At 43.6% G+C, this 23,398-nt stretch overlaps 1 protein-coding gene across 5 annotated transcripts in view; it reads left to right on the top strand.

Annotated features, from left to right (window-relative positions):
* Positions 1-23,398, top strand: part of LRRC20 (leucine rich repeat containing 20) — a 73,450-nt gene that overhangs the window by 11,660 nt on the left and 38,392 nt on the right. For all 5 annotated transcript variants that reach the window (XM_083441476.1, XM_083441475.1, XM_083441478.1 and 2 more), the window contains exons 3-4: positions 3,756-3,905; positions 20,370-20,537. In XM_083441476.1, the coding sequence (XP_083297602.1) occupies positions 3,756-3,905; positions 20,370-20,537 (318 nt within the window). The remainder of the gene's footprint in view (positions 1-3,755; positions 3,906-20,369; positions 20,538-23,398) is intronic.

Genomic DNA, 23,398 nt, shown 5'->3' with positions numbered 1-23,398 from the left:
TAACTGCCCTGCAGCGATAATCCCACAAGGGAGATGGGAAAACTAGTCTTCTGCCCACAGTACATAAGATCATCCTGGGCATAGCATTGGCAATCTATGGGGCTAACTGTTGCAGTTTCTTTGAGCACTCTCATTGCGCAGCATTGATCTGTGTCATAAGTAATGCACGTACCAAAGCTTTGTTTGACAGGGGAAAGTACGGGTGAGCCTAAATGAACTAGCCTAATTGGGTGGGTGGGTGGGTGGGTGTAATGAGCATTACTATGTTGTGAACAGCTTTATTATTTTATGGTTTATTGCAGAGGTTTCCAACCTTTTTGAGTCCACAGCTCCCTTGAGCAACTATAGTCATACCTCGGGTTACTGATGCTTCAGGTTCTGCGTTTTCGGGTTGCGCACCACGCCGAACCCAGAAGTATCGGAACGGGTTACTTCCAGGTTTCGGTGCTTGTGCATGTGAGGAAGCACTAAATCGCGCTTTGTGCACGCGAAGAAGCGCCGAATCATGACCCACGTGTGCGCAGACATGGCGCTGCGGGTTGCGAATGCTGTGGGTTGCGAATGTGCCTCCCGCACGGATCATGACTGCAACCCGAGTGTCCACTGTACATTCTTTCTGTGACACCCCTCACCCCTTTTCGAACACCCTCCCTTATGGAGTGTTCCTTCAGCTTCCTCTCCTCTCCTCTCCTCTCCTCTCCTCTCCTCTCCCCTTGGGAGTCCTCTGGACAGCTGCTCCTGCTGCCCCTAGTCTCTGCACTCCCCCCTCCACAAAGAGAGGTACCTCCTCACACTGCCACACATGGGCATGGGAAGCACTCCTGGCCAGCCCCAGAGGCACCATTCACCTGAGGAGCTTGTAGCCAGGGCTGCTGCAACAAACAGCTGTGCAAGCCTTTGGGAGGCAGAGATGAAGAAGAAGAAGAAGAAGAAGAAGAAGAAGAAGAAGAAGAAGAGGAGGAGGAGGAGGTGGAGTTTGGATTTGATATCCCGCCTTTCACCTCCCTTCAGGAGTCTCAAAGCGGCTAACAATCTCCTTTCCCTTCCTCCCCCACAACAAACACTCTGTGAGGTGAGTGAGGCTGAGAGACTTCAAAGAAGTGTGACTGGCCCAAGGTCACCCAGCAGCTGCATGTGGAGGAGCGGGGAAGCGAACCTGGTTCCCCAGATTACGAGACTACTGCTCTTAACCATTTCACCACACTGGCTTGGATGCAAGAGGGCATCCAAGGAGGGATGGAAAGAAAGAGGGACAGGGGCCAGTGTTGCTCCGGGCACCCCTGACCATCATTCAAGGCACCCCAGGGTGCCATGGCACACTGATTGGAAACCGCTGGTTTATTGGATTTTATGTTGTAATAATAATAATCTGCAGTTGGTCAAAGGCTTTTGTAACCTGTGAGGGTGGTTGCTGGTTTTCCCTTTGCCCTGTGCTCTCCTCTCACCCAAAACATCCATTGGGTTGTGTCCATAGGAATGTAGGAAGCTGCCTGATGCTGGGTCAGGTCACTGGTCTGTCAAGCTCAGTACTGTCTATACTGTACCTGGGGCAGCCCACGTGGGGCCCTCTGCTTTACACTTCCCATCATCATTGGCCATACAGGCTGAGGCTGATGCAACTGTAGTCCAATAACATCTGGAGGGCACCACTGGCACCTGATCTCCAGGGTTTCAGGCCAGGGACATTCCCGGCGCTGCTTGGAGGTACTGAGGATCAAACCTGGGACCTTCTGCATGCAAACCATATGCTTTGCCACTGAGTTACAACTCTCGGCAATCCCCCCAAAAAAGCTTAAGAGCTCTGGGCAATCTCCCCCCATTTCCTTAATTTCGAGTCCCCAAAAATAAGGGTCGTCTTATACATGGGGGCGTGTTATGCACGGAAAAATACAGTATTTGCATTTAGTTCCCATTGAAATTTAAGTGCCCTGAGGTCCCCATTAAATCACTAACTTAAGTCTGGACCTAAGTGATTGACCTCACACTGCTTCCTGAGCTGGAGTCGCATAACCAAAAACAACAGCCCAACCCAATAAGTGCCCAGGTATAATTCAGCTGAAGGCTTTGAGAGGAGCAAGACATCCAGCAAGCAAGCTGTTTGTTGGCAAGAGAGAAGCTGTGCAGTGAGGTGGTGATTAAATGTTTGGATATGAATCACTGGGAAATGCAGGACTGAAGGTGGTCACTATTTTGCAAAATGAGAATCTGACCCGTTTTTGATGTGGAGGCTGCAGAGGGAAGTTGCACCGAGCCAGAGATGAAGAGAGCACGTTCCATGGACCAGGTGGCTTGGAGGATGAGTGTTGTGGCTCATCATCCTGTTTTGATTTCCAGTGGATCTGCACTACAGTAATTGGTTGCAGATAAAGCAAGTTGGATACAAAGGTGATTCCAGAAGAGTAATATAGCATCCTTCAGTACATTTCAACAATAGCCTCCCAGCACAGCTTCACAGCATTTTCTGGTGACTAATTCTAGGGTAGTCACTGTGTTCTTACAGCAAAGGCAAATAAGCGTCTTACGGCACGTTAATTTGTTACCGTGTAAGTTTTTGTGATCCAGGTGCTTTTAATGAAGTTGAGCTCTTCTAATCTGCAAAAGTTTATGCCTCACCATAAATTTATTCTTCTTTAAGGTGCCACAGTGCTTTATAAGGCTGTGTCTGTGCTCACTCAGTGAAGGAAGGAGATGTGACTAAGCAGCATGGATTTATGAATGCCTCTTCTGCAGCTTTGATGATTGTAGAATAAAAAGCCTTCGTACTATTATTCCAAAATAGCAGCCTTTTGCTTCCTGGAATTTTAGTATGTCCGATTTTCATTTTGCATGAAAGAAAGAAAATCTTTCTGGGGCTGTTGTGTGTGTTCAGTATTTGGAAGAAATTGCGCAGGGTGCTCTAATATTTGCACACTCACACAAACACACGCATGCAAAACACCTCACCTTTATGTACATTATTTATTTATTTTAAAAATTGGAATTAATAGCCTTGAGTTATAACTGCAGACCATAAGAACATATGACTGAATAGGGATTTTAATTATGTGATTAATTAAACTAAAGCAAAGCGATTTCTCACTTGGAATTAAGTCAAAGCAGGTGTGTTTAAGCAGCCCTTGTTTGTCCCCATGCCAGCTTGTTGTGCTTTATTTTGATCAATGTGACATTCTGGCATCTGGAGTTCAGATCCAGGGTATTTCTGAAATGCAAATTTAGTTTAGAGAGAAACGCTAGAGGTGTTAGGCAGAGAAATCCAGTGCAGGGAAAAAAGACTTGCATGCTGACCAGTTTGCTCTCATTCCTGCATTTTACAGTCGGGAAAAGAAGTCACTTGTAAGGCTTGAGGTCCAAAACTCCAGCAGTTCATTTAATGCTATCTAATTCACTTTTAATGGGGTAAAAGCGTGTGGTTTCTTCATGGAATGTCTCAGATGATCAAAATGGCTTTGCTCAGGTTTTTCTGTCCTCCTTCGCCCAGAGTGGCTGGGGAAACAGTTAGGCAGGGTATAAATAATAAATTATTATTATATAAATTATGATGTTAGGAATGTATTGTCGTGGGTGTTGAGTGGGGACCAGACACAACTGACAATCTGACGGAGGGTCCCAGTGAGGTTGGACCGACCATGCCAGAGCCTCGGGGGGATTCGCGGGCGGCCAATTAAAATGTGATGTGTTGGAACACAATACATTTTGCCTGGAAAACTGAACTCACTCTCTCGCCCTCCTTTCCTCCCCTTGGTGTTTCGCTGTAGATCTGGCAGATTGCAAACTGATGACGTTCCCCATTGCCCTTTACAAAGTCATGAGGCACGTCTCGGAAGGAATCCATCTCATCACTCTGGCCAATAATGAGCTGAAGTCTGTGACCAGCAAATTTATCACCACCTTCAGCCAACTGAGAGGTAGGTGTTTATCTCTGAAGGAAACCATGGAATTGAAGAGGCAGTGGCATCTTGATCCTTCTTCCAAATGTTATCTTGTGTTTCAGACATCTGTCATTTTTTTTTAAATACTGGTACTTATTTTATTTCTTGCTTCTCCTCCAAGAACCAAGGCAGTGTATAGCCATACATAAAGTTACAAACCATTAGTAATAATAAAAATTATCAAAATAATATCGGCAAACCTGCACTGAAAATCAGCAGCAGCACTAGACTCTTAGGGCACCTTAGACACTCTCAAATGGTTTGTGAATAGGTGAGGCTGGCTAATCTAAAGGTCAGCAACAACAGACCTCTGTAGGGATAGCATTTTTGGACTTTTAACTAAGTTTTCTTGCTTCAGTGATGTTTCAGTCTTGGACCAAAATGGAGATTTGCATTCCCCACAGTTCTGTATACAATTCTACAATGCACGTTATCAGAGCACACATAAGCCTGCCCCATTGCATTTCACTCTGCCCCCATTCTTCTTCTTCTTAATTATTTATTGAATTTATATATTGCCCTGTACCTGGAGGTCTCAGGGCGGTTCACGGAACAAAATCAGAATATAAAACAACAATATATATATAATCAAAATAAAAACAATAACGCCCCCCCCAAACCCCACATTTTAAAAGGGCATAGGAGGTCAATCAAATCCACCAAAGGCCTGGTTATAAAGGAACCTTTTTGCCTGGCGTCTAAAGGTTTATAATGAAGGTGCCAGACAAACTCCCCTGGGGAGAGCATTCCACAGACAGGGAGCCACTGCAGAGAAGACCCGTTCTCGTGTTGCCACCCTCCGGACCTATTGAAGAGGAGGCACACAAAGAAGATGATCTCGGGGTCCGGGCAGGTTCATATGGAAAGAGACTGTCCTTGAGGTATTGCGGTCCTGAGCCGTTTAAGGCTTCTGCCCTCTTCCGAGTCCAAAGGACCCGCGCGTCCACAATCGCACATCAGTTGGGCATGCCTAAAAAGGGTCGACCTCACAGGCACACTGCTTTCTGCCTTACCCATATTTCCCTTCAGTTTTGGAGCGTGATTAGTATACACCCACAAACAACAGCAATGAAATAATTCCATGCCTTTTGTCTAAGTGAAAGCAGAAGTTAGCTTTAGGGGCAGGAAGGCAGAGTTAAGTGTGCTTTATATTGATGTACATTACCAGTTCTTTATAGCAGCACAGAACTGAGCTCAGGGAAGCAATGTCTTGGGAAGGACTCTGGCTCAGCGGTAGAGCACATCCTTTGCCTGCAAAAGATCCCTGGTTCACTCACCAGCTTATCAAGTATGGTTGGGAGAAACCCCTGCCTGAACTCCCAGAAAGCTGTTGCCCATCAAGAGTAGACAATAGTGAATTAGATGGAGCGATGATGCGCAAGGCAACTTCATACATTTCTTGCTCGGGGGCGGGTAGGGAGAATATTGATTTCTCAAACTTCTGTCTGCTCCTGACTTGGAGAGGTAGAAAAGGTAAAGGATTAATAGGGAGCACACAGTGGAACTGATATCATATGCTGTAACGTGGATAAACGATCGCCTGGTAAAATTAATTTCCTCTCCAAAGTTGCGGTTCCTAGGAACAAAATGAATTTTGCGATCTGATCAAGTTGCTGACAGGCGTTGAAAGAGAGTTTGAAGGGTATACGGAACACTGAAGCATTAATAGAGAAATCTTATTCCCATTCAGCGGGCTGTAATCCAACGGCCGTGTATAAATAAAATAAGCATTAGTGAAAAATGACGCATCTAGATGGCGAAAGTAATGAAACTTGAAGTCCTTGATGTAATTTAATAGGGACATGAAAAAGCAAACAACCCACACATGTTGATAAATGGACCCTAAGAGACACAGGGTGATTGAATAGCTGAGTTAATGATAGCTAGAGGCTTGAAATCGGTGGGGAGGTAATATATTTTAGCAGTTGTAGCAAAAGCTTTGTAAGGTTGGGTGAAAATTAGCTGTGGGAAATGCTAATGTCCCTCTACCTGGTGTAACCTAAGTGGTGACGCTCATCACTTGTTACCTAAATGGTGCCCACTTTGCGGTCTGTGGAGTTGTCTTAGAAATGTTGAAAGTAATGCTTGATGATGCTATTCTACAAATATTGGGTGAGGTCAAGAGCCAGCTTAGCCCAAGGAGGTCTCTGCTCACACCAGAAGGCTTCTCCCTTTCCCTTTCAGCCCCTCAAGTCTGCTTTGAGGGTTAGGGGGCCCTCTGGAGAAGATTTGGGGTGCATAGGGCAGCAGGGCAAGGAGGAAAACCAGAAACCCTGTTGTGCAAGTGAGTTCCCATTGTGCTAGCAGCCAATCGCCGTTGGATGTTGCCAGTTGAGGATTGGAGTAGTGTTATGGCTTAAGAGTGTGATCTGCAACACATGCAGGGAAAGATTTCAATGAAAACCAACCTCATGAAGATTCAATGGTGAGTGCAGGGGCCGTAGAGATGCTTGCTTCTTTCTTCATCCACTCATATTTTCACCTTCCAATCTGCTTCCCCCACCCACCTGCAGGATTCTAAATGCATTTCCACCCTGGCAAACATTCTCTTCTCCCTCTTCTGATGCAGCTAGGTGTAATGGCTGCTGGTGGAGACTGCTCAGGGAGACATGGGAGTTGGAACTCGCAGTTTAAAATGCATAAACCTGGCAGGATAACGAGCAGGACTCTCAATTGAGCTTGCCACCAGTTCTTGTGGAACTTCTGCCTAAAGCATTTTGGGCTTTTAAGCCTTTTCAGAAAGCAGCATGCTTTTAAACAAAATATTTTAGGAATTACAAACGCTCCGGCAGAGAGAATCATTTCAATAGCTTTGGAGTCAGAACAGAATGCATCATTTCATTGGAAACTAGACTTCTTATGCTTGAGGGAGCCAGGCAGGGTTTCCACACAACATGATACTTATTGGCACTGTGTTCTTTTTGCCTCTTTCTGCGGAGACTTACTATGCCTGCTGGTCGTGTACTGTAGGGAACCTGCTGAGAGAGACTGATAGGCAAATAACTACTACCCATTCATTCGATGGAAAGGGGTGTATTTTTAGGGGCTGGGAAGGGCAGATAACTGTTCCAGTCTGTTTATGAAAGCATTGGTAATTCAATTAATGGAGAAGATTAATGAGTGTTAATCTGTAAGCAGGCTAACTTAAACTGGCCTATCATTTTGTGTTTACACAGTAGCTACCAGTATTTATGCGCAGAGTGCTCTTTTGTGTATCAGTTTGGGAGAAGTGAAAGATGTTAGCAGCATGCTCTAATTTATAGATGAGGCAGGAGGCGGAACAGGATAGTGTTAGGGGATGATTATTTGGAGGTTGGAAGCCCTTTCCGTATCTTTGGAATGGCCTAATCCCAGGGGTGGGTAAAAGGTAGAGCAGGATCTGCTGATGGGTCTCTGGCTGGTTTGCAGCAGCTCAGCAAGGAATTCTGATACCCAGTTAACAGCAGCAGCAGCAGAACTATTTCCCCCGCCTAGGCTGCTGAAATGCAGTGAGTGGGCCTAACCAGGAATGGACTTCTGGGTGCAAGGGCTACGAGCTCACTCCAGTTCTGGTTCTGAAAACAAATTTCTAGGTTCAGAATGTGCTCAGAGGCACCCTGTTATTTAATTCTAACTCTATCACATTTGCATTTGGTTCTGGTTGGTGGTTCTTGGGTTTCCAGTAAAAAAACACAAAGCAGATCTGGGAAGCCTGAAGTCTGCCCATCCCTGGCATAAACTCTCAAAAGTTGACGGCTTCCAGTGGGGTGCATGTGTTAATCTGTTGCAGCAAAACCACCCACCCTTCTTCCTGTGAATTTAAGTTGTTTTTAAACTGTTTTCAATATTGTGTTCTAATTGTTGTAATCCGCCCTGGGGCCTTAGGGTGAAGGGCAGGTGAATATTGTCATCAAAATTGTCATAGTAAAGACTTAGCAGATTTAGAACAGGAACTTACTTCATCTGTTGCATAAAGTGCCCTTGGCACGGAAGATGGGAAGTTATAAACAGTGGGACCAAATCATTAGACTGCAAAAAGCACGGCCTGTAACCATTCTTTGTAAAGTTTAAGCTAAGCAGAGCAACCCCTTGTGACAGCAGTTATTGGTGATAGCACAACCAGCTTACCTTTGACCCTGTAGTGTGGAACAGGAAACCATTGTCTGAATTGAAGCCCAAAAGAATACCACAAAATTTCTAGTGTGAGCCAGGTCTTTATCTCCCCACCCCTTGTGGGCCACATTTGACAGAGGCTGCACATTTGACAGCCCTGCACTGCTCTTTAAAGCGCCTGTTAACACAGGTAATAATAATAATAATAATAATAATAATTTATTTGTACCCTGCCCATCTGGCTGGGTTTCCCCAGCCACTCTGGGCAGCTTCCAACAAAGATTAAAAATACATTAAAAAGTTTCAATGAGCAAAGTGGGGCTGTTTGCAAAAGCACTTTCAAACAACCCTACAGTTCACTTTGAAGCAGCACCCCGCAGAACTGAAGTCTCCTCTCAACAGCTGTGAACCGAGACTTCAGTCCTGTTCCCTATCTTTGAAACATTTTCTGACAACTGCACTGTTTCATCATACATGTATATATGATGCAGGAGATCTGTGATCAAATCTCTGTTGCTCATAAAGCCCAACGTCAAAGACCTGGTGAGGCTACTGAAGATTTCCCCCTCCCCTTACACCTCTCTCTCTCACACACTTTTTCTTCTGTGTAGGAACACCATGTTTGCCCGAGTTACCAACTTTTTGTGGCCCAGGCTGGAGAAACTATTGCGAGCAGCACACAAACACAACGCAATCAAGCACACACCACAACCTACCTTATGGGCTATGACAGAATTCTTCTTCCAAACCTAATTTGCAGGGGGAGGAACCTATGAATGTCTAGGAAGGTCTCTGGGGGTGCGTATGCCCCCCCCCATGCTTGCGCCCCCTGGTTCAGGTAATCAAAGAGTGTTCACACACACACTCATTCTACAAGGTATATACATTGGTCTGCCCAATGCTCATTAGCCAGTTTATGAATTTAGAGGAAGAGGAGGGAGTGGAGTTGTGCCATACATCTCATGTTGCTCCTGGTGAGCGCAGAAGTCTTGTCTTCATCCTATCAAAAGATGCTGCCTTCTGACCGGGCTCTCATACTCTTCCCCAGATCTCAGGAGATCGGTTGCTCAAGGCTACTCCTTCCAGACTTTTGTTTTCCTGACCACAGACTGTCATCACGTGGTCAGAGAGGCCTTGGTCCTGTAATCCTGGCATGGAGAGATGTGCTGATCTTGGGCTGCTCTCCTTGGGCTGTTTGCACACTGCCAGGGGCCTGGCTGAGAGGTGTTCCTTATAATTCCAAAGGGATTAGGCCTCAACCAGTTTCGTTTTGCAAGGTTTGTAGCAAATGTTCCTGCATGGTATCTTCAGGCAGCTGTGAAATGCCAAGTTCTGTAAGGAAGTTGGTGTCACCTTGCCTGTTGCATCTTTCCTCACAGCTGAGTGGCAAACAGTCTAAGCTAGAAGAAGAGGAGGAGTTTGGATTTGATATCCCGCTTTATCACTACCCGAAGGAGTCTCAAAACGGCTAACATTCTCCTTTCCGTTCCTCCCCCACAACAAACACTCTGTGAGGTGAGTGGGGCTGAGAGACTTCAGAGAAGTGTGACTAGCCCAAGGTCACCCAGCAGCTGCATGTGGAGGAGCTAAACCTTCACTTCTCAGCATCACAATTTAGAACGGATTTGTATTATGCTGACGGCATTAAAAGACTTGAGGAGGTTGAAGGTATGCTGTTGTAGAAATGTAAAGGCAGCTTATAAAGAAAAGATCGAAAAGCTTCTGAGTTGAGAAGCATGACTACAGGCTTCTCCTGTGTACTCTTGAGGCAATCTTTATTTTGCCTCTGAGTCTGCTGTTAGCCCTTTGGGGAAAAGGCAGGCAGGACTAGTAGCAGACTTTGTGCATTAGACCAGGAAAAGTACATGGGGAGAAAGGGCAAAATTAGCAGTCCTCCGCAACTGTTGTGTATTTAGGAAAAGGCTGCTGAGAGACCAAAGCACACACCCCTCCCATGTAATGTTTAGCTTGGCCCTGAGGTTTGCTGTCCAAACCAAAGTTTGTAAAGTACAAAAGCGAAGTTAAAAACAACCCAGTTATATTCAGCTGTTAAGGCAAGGAGTCAATGAGGAAAGAGGTTGGATGCCTACTTTCAACTTCTGTGATTAAGGGGAAGTCAGACAGTTTCCCTGCTGGGCCCCTGTAATTAACTGTAAGTACCTGAAACAAATTACCTGGAGGCCAATGCAAGATGTTAATACACAAGCACTACTTTAATATCAGATCGTTTCTTCCATAATTTAAAAGCTATCCAGGGCAGAATTCTGCATAAGCTGGGGATTTGAAATGAGGATCTGTAAAGCTAATGCTGTCTTCGTTTTTTTTGCTCAGAATTTCCTCCACTTCTTTCATTACCATTTCCGTGCTTCTAAACCAAACAAGGTAGTTTTCCTTCCCAAATGAGGAAGACCCAGACAGACCTAGAGCTGGATTTGGTTTGTCAACTTTCAAGATTTACCTTTTCTATCAGGATCTTTCAACCACCTGGATGGCTGATTCATTCAGCCATTCTCACGACCATTTTATTGGAAACTTGTATTTTTAAATTTTATTTTATAAGCAATACTCTTCTTTTTCTTTCTCAGTATAAAACCATGCTGTTCAGTAATGTACTCTCTGTTCTTCCCTATTTTCATTCCCCACCCCCATGGCTTCAGACTTTCTGGAGTTTTCTGATTCTGTCTACAGTCTACCCTAGCATTACCTACCCTACCCAAACTACCCTACCCTACCCTACATTTCAGGTGCGACACAGCCATTTTGGCTGAATGGTTTTCTGGTGGTGAGATAGCAGTGGCGGCACAGTCTGTGGTCCTCCCACGCTTAGTAAAGCTCCCAATTCCTCCTCCTGCTGAGAAGGTTGCTGGTGTTCCCACTCTGAGTTTGTCATTTGACTTCAGCTAAGTTTCCTTCACAATGAAATTAAATGTTGCTTCTGTATTGCCTTTTCAACAAATGCGAGCCGTGTGGGAAGCCGCTCCAAGGTACATCAGATATTGGAGAAGAGAGAAAAGACTAGACTCGATTTGCGATGGTGATAAATCCCGTATATATGTGGATTCTATTTGTTGTGGAGAAACATCAACCTTAATAACCGTTTCCAAACAATTTCAGTGTAATGGGATCCGATGACATGATGTGTGAGATGGATGTTCCTAGTCGCTGTTTTTGCGAGACACTTGTTGCGTGTTGTTGCTTGCTGTGCTCCTTGCTCTGCTTGAGAGAGCACATCATTTATATGGATACCATTCACTCCTGCTTAAGTTAATTACCAAGACCATGCTGGACAAAGAATGGATGTGTCAATCCATGGCTGCTTTGTTATTTATGCCTGGGTGCTTTCCCATCAGTGGGTTTTAATGCACATTAATGCAGGATTGGGTTGGACGATAACATATTAAAAGAAGAGAAAATGTGTTTTATGAAAGAAAGGGGAGTTTAAGGTAGAGGTCCATCTTGTCGCTAGGGTAGATTGTATCTTGAAAACTATGGGAGTCTGATGACAATCAATACAGCTCCTCGGAGTTTCTCACAATTAAACAGATGTCTTGGGGCTGCTTCAGACACTTTTCCTACACAGGAATGCATGGAGGTGATTGGTGTATGCTATCATTTGTGAAACTATTCTGTCTTGTGCTCTGCAGCTTTTAAATTGGTGCATGCAGCAAAGTGTACTTTGCACAACTGTTAAATAGCCCACAGCACAGTCCCCACCCCAATGCCCTGTATGCTGGCTCTGTGTGAAGCATCCTTAAAAGCAATGCCTTTGAGTGCAGTCCACAAGAGGGCAATATTGGTGTCTCCAGTACAAGCAATGAAAGAAACAGAAGCAGCTGTAAAGCCCGAAGGATTTTGGTGGCACTCCTTGAGAGATTTATCAAATCATTTGTCAAATCATCACCTCTGAATACCACTCCTTGGGAATTGTAGGTGGCGAGAGCTGTGGTGCTGAAGTTCTGCTTGCGAGCACCCCATAGCCATTGGGTTGGCTGCTGTGAGAAAAGGATGCTGGACGAAATGGGCCTTTGGCCTGATCCAGCAAGATCTTCTGTTCTCATCCGCTCTGGGATGTTTTTCCTCTGAAGAAGAGAAGATTCGAAGCATGCCACATAAAATGCAGACGGTAACTGCATTTCCCAGTTCTCAAAATCAACGAACGGTGAGGTCAACCTGCGCCTTGATTATGCCACTTCCAATTAAATATGGGGAGTTCACATGAAGATAAATTCCCCAATTAAAAACAAAAGAAAATCCTTACAAAATGGAAATATAACATGTTGGGGAGAACCCATCTCCTTTATATCTTATTATTTACGTGCACATTGTTGGTGGGGTAGCGGTGGAAGAAGGGGCTACTCCATCATGTGAGTGAGTCCCATTTTAGTAGTCTGAAGTTTAACAGTCTATTAGGCACAAGGTTATCTCGCTAGCCGCTTCGTGAGCACTAGAGCTATCAACGGCCTTCTTGAGGTTGCTTTTTTTTGTTTTTGTTTGGTGCATTCCATCTGTTAACATTTTCCAGTAGATTCTTTTCAATCCATCAAGGTTAACAATGCATACAGTCCTCTGAGTTCGTACAGGACTCTCTTCGCTCCGGATTCTCCCACCACAAGCACATGCAAGGGAATTATTTGGCTTGTGCTGCGAGGTAATGGAGAGAGATCTAGAATTTTGCTCCCAGTGGCAGCTCAGCTGAAGTGGGTACCACTTAATTTTCTGTTGAATTGCTGTGTAGGAGTAGTTCTATTTCTGTAAGCCACTTGGCTAGGGCAGAAGAGGCAGGAGATGAATGGTGATATATTTATAAAGAAATACATTGAAAACCACAGACACGTGCTGGAACATGATGTGTTCATAATCTCTCTGCTGATTAAGAACAATGGATTAAAAAAATTTATATTATTTATACAGAAGGAAAACCCAGAACCTAGATATGTTGTGTGCTGGGCTTTTATTTTAACATGTTTGTCTCTCTGATTGAACTCTAGATCAGCCTTCCTCAACCTGCTTCCCTCCAGATGTCTTGCATTGCAACTTGCATCATCCCTGACCATTGGACATGCTGGCTGGCACTCTTGGGAGATGTGGTCCAAAATGTGTGGAGGACACCAGGCCGGGGAAGGGTGCTGTAGATGTTCTTTAGAAATCAGATTGCTCTGGGAGGAGGAGCTTCATTTGATTCTAGAACCACTTTGTAACATCAAATTCTATATCCAGGATCATGCTGATGTAATTCTACTGCAAGCATTCATCATCATGAGAAACAAGATGGTCTTATAATCTCTGGTGTAGTTAAATTTTCATGCTCCGTGCCAGGACATGAAAGGAACCCACATAGATTATGGAACACAGTTTCAGTAAATAGCATTCTTCTTCATTCAGATCAACAAAGACTTCATCTTTGATCCACTTCCTTGTCACAGTAAAATTGTTCCAGCACGGGGAGATAAATTCATTAGCAAATTGGTGGATTTGCTGGTGATATCTCGTTTAGCCTTTATCTTTGGCAACAAATATATTCGCCTTGACATCAAAGGCATCCAGTCTGCCCAAAACTTTCTTACATAAAAGAAAATTGCAAAGGAATGGGGAAGCTGATCCTCTGTCAAACTGTGCAGAACTTCTTTAATTTCTTACCTTTTCAAAGCCCAAGAGTGTACTTCTGCTTGTGAATTTTGATCATCTCAGAGACTCTAGGCTTTTTACTGTCTGCTTTTTGTTCTCGCCCAATACCTTGAAAGTGGAATTGAATGTAAGAGTGTGTAGCGAATTGGCAAACAGCAAAAAGGCCAGCCTATACAAAGTACTGAGCTTCTCCAAACTTGGGGCTCCGCATCCTCAATTCCCAGTACAGTCAGTGTTGTCTTCAATGGCATTTATCACCATATGGCAATCGGTTCCCTGGAGGTGATAGAAACTCAGCATGCTTCTGTTCAAATATCATGCTGACAGTCAAATATTATGTTAGTTGGGGCATTCTTTATTTTTTTAAGATACACAGAACTGTTCCTCAGTATGCATGCTCTCCTGATTAGCTAGTATTTATTCCACTGGGAAAAGTAAGAAATCAAGTCGTTGTCATCATCATCATCATATTTGTACCCCATCCATCTGGGCAGCTTCTAACAAATATAAATGCCTAATAAGACATCAAACATTAAAAATTTCCTTATACAGGGCTACCTTCAGATGTCTTCTAGAAGTTGCATAGTTATGCTTTCCACAGGGCGGGTGCCACTACTGGGAAGGCCCTCTGCCTGGATCCCTGTAAAAGGCAGGTTCAGGGGCAGTGCCCCACTTCCCTGAATGGAGCAGCCTCCACTGGGTTCCAGCATTCTTTGGAGGAAGCCATGGCTGTTTAATGTGGTATGATCCTGCTCTACCTGTACAGTGCAGATGGGCCTAGATGGTTTATGGCTTCACATATTGGATAGCGCACCACTTTGGGATCATTTGGATATGAAGTATACAGATTTTGAAGCACTCACATTTTGCTTGCAGGCTTGACCCTTGGTCTCATCCAGTATCCTTTTTCCCTTGCACACTGTTGACAATAACAGTGCAGCCATCTCTCAAAAGTCCTAAAATTTTGGTGCAGACAAAAGGAAATATATTGCCAAATTGTAATGCTGTAGGTGCTTTCAGTGCTGAAACTTATTTCATGAGTTCATAGTTTTAAAACCAATGTAGTGTGTGCACACTCAGAGGATGACCTCCAAACCATCCTAAATATCTTCACAGAAGCTTACGAAAAGCTTGGCCTATCGCTAAACACCCAAAAAACAAAAGTGCTGCACCAGCAAGTACAAAACAACCCCTCTGCAGCGCCACAAACCCAAATGAACTGTGTAACGCTGGAAAATGTCAACCACTTTTCCTATCTGGGCAGTTATCTTTCCACAAGGGCCAACATTGATGCCGAAATCCAGCATTGCCTGAGCTCTGCAAGTGCAGCTTTCTCCTGATAGATGTGCAGAGTGTTTGAGGACCGGGACATCCGCAGGCAAACCAAAATGCTTGTTGAAAAAGCTACTGTACTACCAACCTTACTGTATGCTTGTGAAACATGGACCACTTATAAACGTCATCTCCAACTCCTTGAAAGATTCCATCAATGGTGTCTCCGAAAATTTTTACACATCACTTGGGAAGACAGGCGAACTAATGCCAGTGTACTGGAAGAAGCAAAGATCACCAGTGTCAAAGCAATGATACTTCAACATCAACTTCACTAGACTGCTCATGTTGTTTGAATGCCTGATGATCGTCTTCCAAAGCAACTACTCTATTCTGAACTTAAAAATGGAAATCGTAATGCTAGTGGTCAATAAAAGAGGTTTAAAGACTCTCTCAAGGCAAATCTTTTAAAATGTAGTATAAACACTGACAACTGGGAAACACTGGCCTGTAAGCGCTCCAATAGGAGAACAGTCTTTACCAATGGTGTCATAGGATTTGAAGACACTTGAACTCAGGACAAAAGGGAGAAATGTGCTAAGAGGAAGGCACGCTTGGCAAACCCTCACTGTGATCAACTTCCGCTGGGAAACCTTTGTCCACATTGTGGAAGGACTTGTGGATCCTGAATTGGCCTCCACAGTCACCTACGGACTCACTGTTAACACTGTGTTTGTGGAAGACAATCTTACTTGGCTACGAGTGATCGCCAAAGATGAAAACAGTCCTCCCTTACAAGATTTCACTCCTCATATTGATAATAATAATAATAATAATACTGCTTCATTTAAGAAAGGCATCATTTTTAAAAAACAAACAAACATTAAATTATAAAGCATGGAATTAGAACTACTTCCTTGGAGAGAGACTGTTCCTTCAGCCTTCTGCTTGCCAAATAGCAGGTGGTGCAATTCATTATGGAAATGCACCCCAAAAAGCAATCATTATTTTTCATATTATCTCCGACGAGATCCCTGGCAGACAGGTTAACAGGTGGGGAGTGAAATAATTCAGAACCAAGCAAGGTAGGCTCAAATATGGGACATGTATAAAATATGTATGAAATGATTTTTTTTTTTCTTTTGCAGGTGAAAAACCGCTGACATTTCCCCTGTAATTTGAATAATGTGTACTGTATGCACTTTTGCTTTCCTCACTCCTGTTCATACATTTTTAACTACTGCTGCACAAAGGAAAACTTTTGCTGTCTGGCCCTGCCAGCTGAACCTAAGAGTTCTGCTAACTATTCACACACAGTCATAGCAGCATCTTGGTGTAAGATGGGCCAAGGGGATGCCGGGGGCAAGATAAGTGCCATAGCCAGAAATAATAAACTACAATGCACTTTTTGTATCCAGCTCAACTGGTAACACTTTCTGTCGCGCAAACAAAATTGATCAGGGGTCAGCAAACTTTTCCAGCAGGGGTCCACTGTCCCTCAGACCTTGTGGGGGGCTGGACTATATTTTGGGGGAGGGGGAAATGAACGAATTCCTATGCCCCACAAATAACCCAGAGATGCATTTTAAATAAAATCACACATTCTACTCATGTAAAAACACGCTGATTCCCGGACCGTCTGCGGGCCAGATTTAGAAGGCGATTCGGCCGGATTCAGCCCCTGGGCCTTAGTTTGCCTACCCATGATCTGGTTGCTCTTGTAAAAAGCATCATTCACCTTGATGTATGGTTTGTGGGGGTTTTGTTTTTCCATTTCTTATACTAATTCGTTGTACAGTATTAGCAATCTTACTCTGTGACGTGACGAAACCTTTCCAAGCGCCCACCAGACTGCAAAGGCTTATTGCCTGACTGCCTACCCTTGTCATTTATTGAGTGTCATGCACATTACAGCAGCTGGAGAGCTCTCAAAAGCAGACACCTCGCCTTGTGCTCCCAGCAAGGCGTCCATCTGCACTGCAGGCAACATTGTGGGGGTAGTGTTTTCCTTGCTGGAGAGACAAGCAAATTGCTGCTCCTGCTCCTTCCTTTTTTGTTTGGCAGCGGCTTCCTCTTTCCACTTGCTGCTCACATAAGAAGATGGCAGAGAATAGGCTGGGAAATTAATTGTAATTAGGTGTTCACAGCATCTCAAAAAGGCTATTGTGGAACTGGAAAAGCCCAATCAAAATGATCAAAAGCTGCAGCAGCTCTGTAATGAAGAAAGGTTACAACATTTGGGGCTTAAAAAAAGCTAATGGGGGGGGGGGGGATAAATTTCCATGGTATGAAAAAGTAGAAAGTGTTTTTCTCCCTAATCCTAGAACCCGGGGTCATCCAATGAACTGGAGTAGTTAGCAATCCAGGATAGACAGAATTGTTTCACACAGCATGTAGCTGAACAGCGGAATTGGCTGCCCTAAATTGTGGTCACGGCAGCCGACTTAGCGTGAAAGGGGATTAGAGAGATTCCTAGAGACTAAGACTGTCCCTGTGGTTACAGAACCCAGGCACAGGCAAACTTGGCCCGCCAGATGTTTTGTGACTACAGTTCCCATCATCCCTGACCACTGGTCCCGTTAGCTAGGGATCATGGGAGTTGTAGTCCCAAAACATCTGGAGAGCCGAGTTTGCCTATGCCTGACATAACCTCTAGGGCAGAGTTTCTCAAACTTGGGTCCCCAGCTGTTGTTGGACTACAACTCCCATCATCCCTGACCACTGGTCCTGCTAGTTGTAGTCCAGCAACAGCTGGGGACCCAAGTTTGCAACCAACTGCTCTAGGGTTGAGAGGCAATACTCTATTGGATACCATTTGCTGGAGGACATCTGCAGAAGGTTGTTGTCCTCATGTCCTCCTTTTGGGCTTCTCCTTTGGCACCTGATTGGGAATTAGGATGCTAGACAAGATAGGCCTTTGCTCTGATTCAGCAGAGCTGTTATGCTGTTGTTTGACTTTAAAGAAGTTGTGATCAAAGTTGCTGATTTTACTGTTGGGTTGTTTAAGAGGGCATGTAGTTGGTGTTGTGTTAACCAGTGCATTTGGGTGTCTTCTAGTTTGCCTTGTATTTCTTGTGTTGACAGAGGTATGTTATTTTTATAAAAGTCTATTAGGCGATATAAGCCTTTGGTTTGCCAGGTTTTTATCTGGAGGTTTTTTGCTGCATGGTGGAATAATGGGCGATTAGTGGGAATGGGGTTGGGGATAGTTTGCCTATTTGGAGGTTGGCCCTGTTAAGAATTCCATTCTTCAGACAAGGAGCTTGGCAGAGGCTGATAGGGCATTATTCAACTTCAGCCGTCTCTGGAGCAAGTTGCTTTCAAGGAGTTGTGATAATACAGTGCCTGCCCAATTTGTTGGGTTCAGTTTGTGCATTTTACAGTATTTGTTTTTAGTTCTTACTTCTACGTAAACTGCCTTAATGCTAAGAAAAGCATGATGAAAATAACTTGTAAATATATGGCACAACATCACACAGCAAGGAACACTTGCTTTGTTTCTGTTTTTGAGTGTGAAGTTTGCCTCTTGCCCTAAAATGGGACAATGTGGATTTCTTCATATTATTAAAATGTTAAGAACAGCTGAAGTAGGTTCTCCATGATATGTTGCCTCAAAATCTACCGCTTTCTAACTGTAGGCTAGAAAGAGCCCCCTTCTCTGCTTTCGTCCTCTTTCTTTTTAGTTAATTGTTCACAGAAAAAAAAATTTCACACAGTGGGCAGGCATGGTACTGCCTGGTGAACTTTCTTCAGAGCCATGCTTAATAATGAATGCTTTTTGCATTGTATCAAAAGCACCGTATCTCTTCAAATTGGCCTGTAGAGATTTCTGTGGATTTCTCATTAGAGAGAATATTGAATGAAGGCTCAAGTTATCTATCTAAAAAGTCAAGGTTTTGCTCAAGAAATTAGAAGTCTTGGAAATAGACCAAAATCCTGAAACTTTCCAACTACATATTGGACCCAAGTGAACCATAGATTAATTAAAACCCAAATTTTAGCATGTCTCTTTCTTCTATGCCACCCCCACCCCACAATAACCTAAAGTGAAGGGGGGAAATGGAGTTCCATAGGGAGAAATAAATTCTGATCTCTTACAACATAAACCAGACATACACTGAGATCTCTTGCTCTGGAGATCTGTTCTGAGAGGAGTGGTTATTAGCATGCTTTGTAGTCTCATCCCGTCCTTTATGCAGTGCTTTGTTCAGGTGTTAAACCAGGCTGCCAGTCTGCCTTTTGAAGACCTCATGAAGACTCAGTTTGTGCAAAATAAAGCTGCCAGATTTTGACTGGGCCAGCTTTCGACAACTGAGATGTGTGTGTTTTAGGACCCACCATATTCATCTGAATAAAATCAGTTTAAATAAATTACAAACCTGTTATATATATTGCTGTAACCTGTCCTGGGACCTTATGGTGAAAGGCAGGCAAGAAATCCAATTAGTGATGATGATGATGATGATGATGATTTTGATGATGACGGAATAGTTTCACTGGATACCTGTTTGCTTATGAGCTCATTTCAAAATTCTGGCACTTACTTGTTTTAAAGCCTTGAATGGATTGGGAATCTCATGAACTGCCTTTTTGCATGCCATTCTGCTTGAGCTCTAAGATAATTCCTGAGGCCCCCCTAGCCCCATCCATGGTGAGGCTCAGTCACCTAGATACAGAGGGGTTGTTTGTTTGTTTGTTTGTTTGTTTGTTTGTAGCATTGTGGAATACCCTCTGTGAGAAGACTCTCCCGGTACCATCTTGTTGACTTTTCTTTGTCCTCTCAGTCATTTTAAGTATCAGTGTCTTGTCTTTCTTCTTCTGCTTGCTATTAATGTTCTGCATTTTAATCCCCTAGCTATAGTTTTAGTTTTTATAAACCATCCCGTAATTTATTCCAATGAATGGAAGTATATTAAAAATATCTTAAATCAGAGACAGGGAACCTGTGGCGATCAGGATGTTGTTGGGCAGCAACTCTCAGCATCCTTCACTGTTGACCATGCTTGCAAGAGCTGATGGGAGTTGGAGTCCAAAAACATCTGGGAGGCCACAGCTGTTCCATCTGTGTCAGTCTGCAAAAAGAGGCATCTAGAATTCTGCAGAACAGCTGCATCCTCCCCACCCCACCACAAAAGAACCCAGCTTCAACCTTTACTTGAGAGTTTTAGATAGACAGAAACGTCTTCTCCACTGGCACATTCTCACAAATGTGTGAGAAATAAGCTTTCCACATGTGAGCTAGATCACAGAAGCTGGCTTCTGTTGTCAGGCCTGTTTTGTTAGCAAGAGGCCAGCAAGCATTGACAACTTCTCTCCTTCAATCTCTGTTTTGTTTTTTATTACTTGTCTTTAACAGCAGGGCCACTCACTGCCTGAAATAAAGGACAGTTTGGCCGAATGTCTTTCTGAATTGGCCAGGTTTTCATGATTTCTCACCCTGCCCAATTGCAGAACTTAATCTGGAAGGGAATTGTATCCACCGCCTGCCAGAAGAGGTCCGAACCCTGCTGCACCTGAGAGTCATCAACCTGTCCAGGAACAAATTTAGTCACTTTCCAGAACAGCTGACCTCTTTGCCAGCTCTTGAAACAATCAACCTAGAAGAGAATGAGATTGCAGGTAAGAGACTGCACTGTATCTGTGCATTCAAGGAGTTCTCTGTTGCAACTGTGGAGTAGCGAAGATCTTGCATTTAAACTTACTCGGATGTTCAGTGCAACCTTGTATTTAAGCACTAGCCTGGTAGCCAGCCGTGAAGAGGAATTGCCTGCAAGCAATAGTATTACTGTTGCTATTATTGGGCTCCATATCTTCCAAACTCTGCCATGAGCAGCTTTTCATAATTAAGCAATTTTGTGAGTTTCATAGGACGTCTCATCACTTAAGAGAATGCTTTGCATTGAACTTCGCCTGCGATTGAAGGGTCTGTCCTTGCTAAGGAAACGGCACTTTTGCTCAGCAATAATATTCTCATCACTGTTTTTTTCCTAACCTGAAAGCATTAGAGCTACACTTTCAAAAAAGAAGTTATGCTATTTGCATTCATTAATACTGTATAAGTATTTCTCCTTTTACTTTTCTGTGCTATTTCAGCTTTCCCCCCTTTTTTTGAAAATGATTCATAATCATTTTTTAAAATGAAGATTCCTTTGAAGAGCAAACTAAGTCTAAGAAATTGGACCCCCTCAGGTCACATGCTTCCCTTTGGAACTGAATAATGAGCAGAAGATGCTGCTCGTTTTTATTTTTCTGGAAGCGAGTCATCTTTTAGAAGACTTTTTCCCCCTTTGTCAGCCAGGTGTAAAAACTGTTCATTGCACCTGTACGTTTTCTACTGTAGAACTAATAGGAGCTTCAGGATAGGTATAATGGGTGCATTTATGTAAGAGAAACGAACAGCTGCTCAGTTAAATTTGGAGGCCCTTGTGACTGCTCTTAGATAATAATAATAATAATAATAATAATAATAATAATAATAATAATAATAATTTATTATTTATACCCCGCCCATCTGGCTAGGCTTCCCCAGCCACTCTGGGCGGCTTCCAAAAAAATATTAAAATACTGTAATACATCAAACATTAAAAGCTTCCCTAAACAGGGCTGCCTTCAGATGTCTACTAAAAGTCTGGTAGTTGTTTTTCTCTTTGACATCTGGTGGGAGGGCGTTCCACAGGGTGGGTGCCATTACCGAGAAGGCCCTCTGCCTGGTTCCCTGTAACTTCGCTTCTCGCAGTGAGGGAACCGCCAGAAGGCCCTCGGAGCTGGACCTCAGTGTCCGGGCAGAACGATGCGGGTGGAGACGCTCCTTCAGATAAAACTTAAAGAGATCTCCTACAGGTTGTTTGGTTAGATCCTGAGAAGATTTAGTGGAATACTAGAACTGGCAAGTCTAAATTGAGGCTATAATAATAATAATAATAATAATAAAGATGAAACAGAAAACTTAGATGATGTCATTGTTGCTTGCTGCCATACCAACTTTTCATGCTTTCTGCACATAATCATTGGATGCGTTGTAGGCATGGGGGGGGGAGTTTTAGTTGTGTTCATCATATTAATTACTTACAAGCTTATGTCTAAGTATAAGGCTCTTATAAACTTGGGCTGCAGATCAGAGCACTCCCAGGAGCTTCTGTTACAAGCCATCATTCAGCTGTGCCCTGCAGGGATGTTTATCCTCAGTACCAAATTCAAGGATCTTGGATTTGGGTCCGGGGTGGGGAGCCTGTCCCGTGCATCCTTTTAAAAAAATTCTCTCCATTCCAGGTAAAGCTTGCAACAGCGACCTGCCTACAAAGACAAGGAGTGCAATACAAACAACCTAGAAATATACACAGACTGCCCCCCCCCCCGCAATTTCCTCCATGGTCAAAGGAGCAGAAAAGATGAGGAGCCAGGCAGGAGCATCAGAGCTGCTGCTGTAGTGCCCATCTTTGCTGCACGTTGAGGCTACATGGTAGGAGGAGGAAATGCATAGAAACCTCTGCTGACTGAGAGGCAGGAAGGGGTTAAAGCTCCAAGCTGTTATATATGCTCCCCATCAGAGCTGCTTCATTACTGAAGCACCCACTCTTATTCTAGCTTCAAGCTCCAGGGCAAGGGAAACATTAGACATTTGTGAGTGGGGTGTTTTCCCACCCCCCTTCTCCCCCAAGTACTTGCAAACATCCTGGAGCATTTGTGAGTACTGGAAATAAATGCTTGAACCAAACGCAGAGGTGTCATTTGCATTCCTAGCTGGGATCTAGGATAGCTCACTGTGCCGTGCTATCACTACAGAGATAGACTTCGATTGATATACAAAAGCCCCTGGATATTGGAATAGCTGCTTAGATAAACTGGAGATTTCAGATGAGGAACTTTACTGCACGTTAATTTTGTGTCGGTGGTGATCTACTCCTTCAGCTGTGGGCGGGCAGTGAAGCTTGACTTCCCCGTTCTCAGTTTGCCGAATGTTTTTATTTTATTTTGGAAGTATAAATTAATGAACTAATTAAATCTGAGTTGTTGGTTTTTTTAAAAAAAAGGGAGAATGGGGGGGAAATCATCTTTATTGAGCTTGACTGGCTGCTTGAGGTACACTTAGTTTTTTCTGTGTTTTTTCTGTGTCTTTTTTTTTTTTTTTTTAGTTTCTAAACACGGACACATCTTTAATATCACAAAACGAAATCAGCTGGCATCTCAAAATGCCAGAGAGAAGTGACAGGCAATTAATTCATAGATTAAAGGGAACAGGGACTTGTCAGTGTGAATTTGAAAATAAATTGGTCTCAGATGTAGCATAGGGATGATCAATACCAAAATGTTTTCTCTCCCGTTTTACTGATAACAGAAAAATATATATTGGCAAAGCTGTCTGTCAGGCTTGTATTGATAAAAATGGTCAGGAGGCAGTAAGAAACAATAAAAAAGTGTGTGTATGTGTGTACACGCACAATAAAGCATCATTTTCAAGTCATTTTTTGGTTGTGCTATAT

Source organism: Podarcis tiliguerta (assembly GCF_965153285.1).
Source record: "Podarcis tiliguerta genome assembly, chromosome: 5".
NCBI classification, from domain to species: domain Eukaryota; kingdom Metazoa; phylum Chordata; class Lepidosauria; order Squamata; family Lacertidae; genus Podarcis; species Podarcis tiliguerta.
This window is presented reverse-complemented; position numbering and strand designations above follow the sequence as displayed.